Source organism: Corvus brachyrhynchos, unplaced genomic scaffold (assembly GCF_000691975.1).
Source record: "Corvus brachyrhynchos isolate BGI_N302 unplaced genomic scaffold, ASM69197v1 scaffold544, whole genome shotgun sequence".
NCBI lineage: Eukaryota > Metazoa > Chordata > Aves > Passeriformes > Corvidae > Corvus > Corvus brachyrhynchos.
This window is the reverse complement of record NW_008238325.1, coordinates 2,725,960-2,733,763: the sequence shown is the minus strand read 5'-3', so window position 1 is coordinate 2,733,763 and position 7,804 is coordinate 2,725,960. Positions and strand designations below refer to the sequence as shown.

Here is a 7,804-nt window from a genome sequence, read left to right as displayed (position 1 = left end):
CTGCAGCACCCGCGCGTACATCTCGGCCCGCGACTGCGACAGCAGCTGGTCCCCGCTCAGGTACGTGTTGTGGGACGAGGCGATGAAGTAGTGGCACAGGGGCTGCTCCATGTCCTGGTGCACCTCGCGGTGCAGGGGGTTGGACACCTCGCACGCCGGGCTGCGCATGAAGCTGGTGAAGCCTGGGGGGCAGAGGGACACGTCAGCCATGGGCAGGAAACGGGCACGGACACGGCAGGGAGAACACTCCGAGCTCCTGCCAAAGCTGAGGATCAGCAGGTACGGGCTCTGGGACAGAGTGGAGGCAAACTGACACAGAAGCAAATGCCTTGTTCTTAAGAGAGCTCCTTGCTGGCACTCCTGGGCTGTGAACGGCAGTGCCCTGAGTGAGTGGGGGGACACACAAGGCAGCAGCCACCCAAAGGAGCACCGTGGATCAGCAGCCAAGTCACTGACCCAGCCATCTTTGCTTCACAGTCCTCTTCTTTCTGCAAGCTTATTCAAGAAGATGGTACTTGATTTATAACCCTCTAAATGAGAGCAGCACTAAACAGAAAGTTCTAAAAATACCTCTTTTAAGAATGAAACATGTATATTTGCAAAGGACAGTGCAAACAATACCAGCCCTGAAAGCACCTCAGAGATAAAAGCAGCAGCAGCAGGTTAAGAGGAGCAGAAATGCTTGCAGAAATATTTTTTAAGTGTCACTGCTTGTTTGTTTTACTTTCCTCATTTCAGCTGGAGTGCAGCACCCTGGGTCACATCAGAAGCTTGTTGAAGGGAGGCCATACCCAGGATTTAAATACCATGTGGAGGAAGATTCCTACTTCCCCCCTCTGACACTGAACTGTGCCATAAATCAAATCCCTCCTGATGGGAGAGAATTTTCTAAAAGTCCTTGCAAGGAGTTTCAAAGATAAACCGAGACTCTTCCTGGAGTTTCAATGCTGCCGGATAGTTGTTTATTAAGTCTTATCAGAGGAACAGAGCCACCAGCGTGACCCAGGTACAGCGTAGAGCACAGAAAAGCAGTAGTGGAGTCTAATTATCAAGATTTACATGGCCTTTTAAAGATAATTTAACCAATAGTTACTAAAAACCTATATTATTTTCACTTTCCTACCAATTATTCAGTAACACGGGCAGGAACTGCAGAATTCTCTATCCAATCATCCCAAACTACTTTTACTGCAGAACATGGAGTAGTAAGAGAAGGAGAAGAAGGTTTAGAGAACGATAACAATCCTCCATTTTGATATTTTTTACTCTTACCTATTTACTACAAAGAGAAGCCCAAAACCTCTAAATTTTTGACCCTGTGACAATCTTACACAGTAGTCTATCACCTAATTCACACCACTTTATTCTCTAGTTCTTGTCTGATCGTTCCAAGGTTGGAGGTTAAAACAGCATTGTTCAGGGGGGTAAGAACCCTTAAAAACAGGCAGAGAAATATTCTCAGCACTCTGGGTTCCTACACCCCTCCCCAAATCACCATGTACATTATGCTGCTCCATGGAAGCTTCCTTCTGGGCAAAGGAACTCACCATGGCATTTAATCTATTTCATCCCAGCTCTGAGTCTGATTTGATACTAAATTGGATTCTGAGTAAACATACAATTTGCAATTGTGAATCAGGTATTAAATTGCATTTGTGAATGTGTGAATCAGGTATTAAAACCCACTGAAAATGCAACTACCCATACTTTATTTCACAGAAGCATAAATGAATGGATTGTGCAGGATCCCAGATCTCCAGAGCAAGGGCAGAATGAACACTTGGCTTTCATTACCTCACTGGGAGCAGGCTATAACATAAACTACATGGCACAGGACAGTTTGTGTTTGCCTTACAAACACAAAGCGAGCAATAAATCCCCACAGCCTCAGGCATCCATCCCCACTCCTGGAGGATGGCTGTGATGGATGGCTGGAGAGCTGCTGCCTCACCCCACCTACTCACATCTCCCCCGGGCTCACAAAAATGCACCCACGCTCCCAACTGTTGATCCAGGGGACTTTGTGTCACAGGCAAACAGCAAAAGCCTCACCAAAACACCATCAAAGCACTTCTACTCCACTGCAGTGCAGCAAGACAAAACTCACTCTGGCATCAAAACTTTTACCTTCAATCCCAAGAACATTTTGCTTCTTGTTTTCTTCTGACACTTCAAACTTCTGTATAATGTCCAGACAATATTCTGGTGTCACATTATTCATCTGCACAAAAACAACAGTGGTGGTACACTTACTTTTAATGCCATGTCACCGGCATGTGAAAATCTGCTTAACTTGGAGGAGACAAATAGGAGTGAGAGATAGCCATCAATTAAAACCTATGACATTTTAATCACAAGATTAAAATTAGCTGTTTAGCAGCCTTAATAGTTGTACTGGCCAATACTGCTGAAATGAGAACTATCACTTTATATTCTTTAATATAATCTTCTTAGACATGCAAAAAGATTTGGCAGGGTCTGATTTCATTTTCATGCATTTTCCACTCCTATGATTTCATTACTTCCAAGGGAGTCCACTATAATACACAGGCTAGGAGAGAAATAATTAAATTCTGAAATGAAAAACAGCAGCTTTTCTGAAACAAATAGGGATTTTGTCAACAGCTTCAGCTAGCCCACAGCTGAGGTTCTAACTGATTTGTGGGGCACTTACAAGAAGACACTTATATTTCCTTCAGAACTAAAGGAAAGAAGCAGCTTCCATCACCCATCTCATCTTTCCTCACTGCCTTGAGTTGCAGAGAACCAAAGGGAGAATGAGGACTGGGTGGATTTCATTTCTCCACGACCAACACCACAGGAAGACAACACTGGCACTCAGACCTCTGGCACTTGTGCCATCATCCTGTTCACTGTTTGTACGTCCCAGATAAGCCAACCATCCTAAGATGCTGCAGGAATTACACGGGATAATAGAAAAAAGAACAATTCAGTAGAAAAAATAACTGATTATCCTTGCTCAAGTTGGTGTTTGATTGCAAACACTGCTCAGAGCAGGCCCTGTTCTGGCACGAGCTGGCTCAAAATAACTTTTCAATTATCCCTCATGGCTTCTTGCTGGCCCACTGTGGGGTTCTCACGTGCTCTAGGAATGAAAATGTCTAATCTAGTCCAAAGATGCATCTGCTGGGGAAGTCCACTCATTTGTGCTTTTTTAATTGCAGCTGGAGAGATGATAACTTTGGCTACTCATTTTTCTGTTACAATTTAAAGTACTCCACTAAAAATAATATGGGGTGTTCTCCTAAACAGGGAGTTCTCCTAAAAAAGAAGCCAGTTTAGCAAGCTAACAAAAACCCCAACCCGCTTTTGTTCTGTCCTCAGGCTGCAGAATATTGAACATCTTGCCAAAGGAGTAGCAGATGGAGCAGGACAGACTGTCCACAGATTTCCAAGCATCCAGACAACAGCAAAACCAAAATGCTGTTTGGGTGAGGGCACTGGGGAGCTGCCTCCTGGCTGGGAGCACGATCAGCTTTTGAGGCAATGCTGCCCTGCCCCAGGATGTTGTTGGCACTGGGAACATTCAGGGGGATCTCCCTGATCTCCCAATGCTGGGTACTGGGAAGGGGCACAGGAGGGCAAGGAGCTTCCAACCTGCCCAGCCAAGAGGTTCATCTCCAGGAGCTGCTGGTTTCACTTTTTTTATGGTTTGCTTTTGGAGCAATGCTGAGCAGAGCAGCTCCCCAGACAGCTCTGCCCACTCAGTGTTCTCAGGAGGGCACACAGAGCAAAAAGAGGATGCAGAATGTCAGACCTGACTGTCAGCTCGGGGTTTCTGCTCCCTCAGGAGTTCCAGAATGTCCTTGTACACCCCCCTGTCACATGTTCCTCTTCCTGCTCCAGCTCCCTGAGCACCCTCTCACACCACTATCCTGGGCACTTCAAAAATCATCCAAAGGAGCTCCAACACTTTCTAGAAGCATTTCAAAAAACAGTAAAACCTTCAGAATTCTCTTCTGTTACATCTGTGCTTTGCCCTCCACCCCAAGTTAATATTTTCCATAAGATCCTTTCCCTACACTGGAATGTGAGTACATGGCCATAGACATGGATGCAGATATTGCCATACCTTCTGTTCCACCTTCAGAAACTGGGCAAGCTCTTCAGCAGTGAGATGATCTTTCTTGTCACTGTAGCTTAAGAGCAGTAGGTAGAGATCTCGACGCAGGGACATCATCTTGTAAAACACAGAGAATTCTTCAAAGTTCAGGGTTCCTTGGTTCTCATCTGTGTCTGCCTCCTAAGAGGTAAAGGCACTCAGGTAAACATGCTCCATACAGGAGAAATCAGGGAATAAAACAGATCAAGACTTGTGTACAGCAACAGAAATCTAATAAATTCTAGTCTGCAAGACTGTTCAGACACAAATTCTAACACGCTAAAATAACTGTAAAATTATATCATCATCTCTTGGGTTTTTGGTGAAAGCAGTTACTAAACTAAAGCCACAGATTCCCTATGAGACTCTAGTCTCCTTCTTTAATTTCAGATTTATTTCCCCCATAAAGAGGGTCACCCTGGACTTTTTTCTGATCTCTTGCCCTCCTGTATGCCCTGCAGTTAACCTGGATTAAAACACAGCAACAGGCATAACAATATCACCCCATGGCTTCCCCAACAACAGCCTGGTGTCTTAAAACATTCAGGACAACATCAGAGTCTTAAACGCACATTAATTTAATCTGCAGCACTCTCAGCCCCAGCAGCACTCTGCAGAGGGGACAACTCTGCAGCAGCACTGAGACTCCACACCAAAATATACACCCAACATCTCCAGTCTTGATTTTCTGTTTCTCCTCAGAGGTAGGAAGAGAAGAAAACAGTACTTATCACACACTAATACAAGCTTTTTCCTGTGAACATCTGCCTAAGAGGATTGCTTTGGATTTTCAAAACAAGGAATATATTCTGGAGAACGGCTGGCAGGCACTGTGTGGGTCTCCATGCAAACAAGAACTGTGAACTCCTATCACAGCAAGTCAGCTGAGAGGAAAAGAATTCCCAGCTAAATGGTGTTGAATGGCATTTTTAATCATTATATCTATTACATGCCTTTATGACATTTATAATCTGTGGGAACAAGTATAACCCAAATTCATCTCTGCAACACCGCTCCACCAGATTCCACACTCCAGGTGTTTGGGAGTAACTCCAGACTCCAAAGATGTATCTCTAATGGGGATTTTATGCCAGACAAACAAAGTACTTTTGACCATAGAAGATTCTTCAACTTTCCCATGTTTTACAGCAAACCAGCTTTGAGCTGGTACTGGTTTGGAAAAGTGAAGAAGACATTTTCTGCTCTCCATTGTGTCCTTGGCTTATCTTTCCTTTCCTACAGTAAACACAAGGACAGGTGGAAAACGGGAGCTGTTTTCAGACAACAGAAGTAAAAAATTGTTTCTAAATCAATCAAATTGAAATGGCTAAATATGAGGAAATCGTTAAAGAAAACCTAATTTCTTGCATAAAGCCAGTTTCTATTAAATAATTTTCCCCAAAGGAAATGAAAAAATATTTCAATAGCAACAAAGTAACTTCATTGTCCATCAATGTCAGCATTGAACAATTCAGTTCACAGAGCTGAAGCCAACAATGCAGCTGAACGAGTAACACTGATAACATGTATTCTGTGTGCTCCTTGTCATTTAAACAATGTCCTGATGCCTCTGTCTAAAAAAAGGTAAGACTTTGAAAAAGCCTGCGAGGTGCTGGAAAGAACAGGGATTTTAGTCCCAAGCTGCAGATCCCGCTCTGGATCTGCCCAGAAATGGACCTTCACTGGCCCAGTCCTCCCCAGGCACCGACCTGGAACATCTGCCGGACCTTCCTGCGGGGCAGGTTCACGTTCAGCTTGTGCATCAGCTGGTGGATCTCCTCGATGTTCAGCAGCCCGTCCCCGTTCTTGTCAGCCTCCTCAAAGGTCTGCTTCACCCAGCTGCCAGCGTGTCAAGGACAGGCACCACAGGTGATCTCTTCACAGAGAAGGGAGGCAGGGCAGCTCAGGAAAGAATCCTTTTTGCCCCTGCCCTCACTACAGCTCGGTCAAATGCTTAAAACCAGAACTGGTTTATGGCAATTATTTACAGCTCAGTTCACAACACCAGCCCCTCTGCACTCCCATTTCTGCTACTGATTCCTCCCCTGAGAATGTGCTCTAAAGTTTTCAAATATTGCTGGGCTTACTCTGGGATCTTCTTCCACCTCTCTCTTCATTCTACCTGAGCTTCACTTCCCAACCAGCACCTTTCACCCCCTCCTTGCACAAATATCCCTCAGCACCTCCTGCTAAGTTCTTGCAGTAGCTGGGAGTGGTACAGAGTCATTCTGTGTGCAGTCTCCCAGCTGCCACACTGGATAAAACAAAGAGGACTTGCAGCAATGTTTCACCAGGAGAGAAGATACAGCAGATAGGAGCAGCTCAGAAAAGTCCTGGTTAAATATAGCAAGCTGAGGACATGTGCAATGGAGCATGCAATACAACCCCAATGGACCTGTGCCTGCTGTGGATCAGAATCAAACAAGGGAGATAAAAATACCTGAAATATGTATATTCTCCAGGAGTATTTACAAGTGACTGCTGGAGATTTCCACGAGGCAGAAGAATAGCCAGGTTACAGTTTTAATTAAGATGGCCTTGGGTTTGGGGTTTTTTTTGTTTAGGGAGAGGAGTGTTCTTTGTGTATAACATTTTAGTCAGCTCTGTTGTTAAAAAAAAGGCACATGAAGAAAATATTCAGTGGACATGAGGTTCACTTTGGCTACTGGTCTACACCAAACATTTAAGAGCTTTAAAGATTTGTGCTCCTGACAAACAATAGAGGCTGGGAAGGACACAGACATCTGACTTATGCAAGAGAAGCAGAGATGGCCAGGAGTTACTGAGATATTGAGATACCTAGAAATAACTGGTTTGCCCCTTCAAAAAGGAATTAATTAACAAAATGCAAGCCTATCCCCTGACTCCCATGCAGTTTGATCCAGTCCCTAAGGCACAGCCCATGTTTTATCACACACATAAGTGTCCATGTCAAACCCATTGCTCAGGTTTCCATTGCATTCAGTGGAAGGGTTTTGGTCACTTAACAGGAGGTGAAAGGACACCCTGTGCTGAAGTGACTAAAGCCAAGGCAGGAATATGAACCAGGATGAAGGCCCAGCTCTCAAAGGATACTGATTGTGCGTTCTCTGGCGCTTGGCGAGCGAGTCCTCGTCGCTGATCCCGGCCATGAGGTACTTCAGCCCCGTGATCCAGGTGCGAGCTTCCTCCGGGTTGGATGTGATCAGGTCCAGGGTCTCCAGGTGGTTGCCATGGTAAATGGTGAAGCAGCAGCTGGGGTCGAAGCTCCCCTCGGTGTGGCGGTGGAAGATCTCCGACTGCCGGCCCTCGCTGACTTTGTAAATGGAGTCGATGACAACTGGGGGGAAAGGGAAACAAAAGGACACGCTGGGACAGCCAGCCAGCCTCTTCCTGCTTCTAACAATTCTGAGTTATTCAGGCTCAGAGGCATTAAACTTTATTAATGTTACATCTTCACATCCAAAAGCCCTGTTGGACTGAAGGTTTTCCTTGCCATGGCTGTGCCAAGTGCCGGCTGCCCCAGAGGCTCCGAGTGCTCCCTGGAACATCACGGGGCTGAGGCTACAGAAAGGGAGCAGGAGAGACAGACACCAAGTGTCTCCCATCAGTCCATGAGTCCCTGCATAGCTCTGTAATTCACATTCTAATACTGAACTGATATTAGAAGGAACATGAGGAGTTTACTTTTTGCCTTTTCGC

At 45.3% G+C, this 7,804-nt stretch overlaps 1 protein-coding gene across 1 annotated transcript in view; it reads right to left on the bottom strand.

The window, feature by feature from the left end:
• The window catches only part of PLCH1 (phospholipase C eta 1), a gene marked incomplete at its 3' end in the record, with an annotated part of 46,598 nt that overhangs the window by 19,287 nt on the left and 19,507 nt on the right, over nucleotides 1–7,804 (bottom strand). Inside the window, exons 4-9 of the mRNA XM_017734412.1 lie at nucleotides 7,790–7,796; nucleotides 7,199–7,442; nucleotides 5,833–5,962; nucleotides 4,094–4,264; nucleotides 2,128–2,221; nucleotides 1–182 (exon numbers count right to left, since the gene is read on the bottom strand). The exon at nucleotides 1–182 is cut by the window's left edge and continues 67 nt beyond it. Of these exons, the coding sequence (XP_017589901.1) occupies nucleotides 1–182; nucleotides 2,128–2,221; nucleotides 4,094–4,264; nucleotides 5,833–5,962; nucleotides 7,199–7,442; nucleotides 7,790–7,796 (828 nt within the window). The remainder of the gene's footprint in view (nucleotides 183–2,127; nucleotides 2,222–4,093; nucleotides 4,265–5,832; nucleotides 5,963–7,198; nucleotides 7,443–7,789; nucleotides 7,797–7,804) is intronic.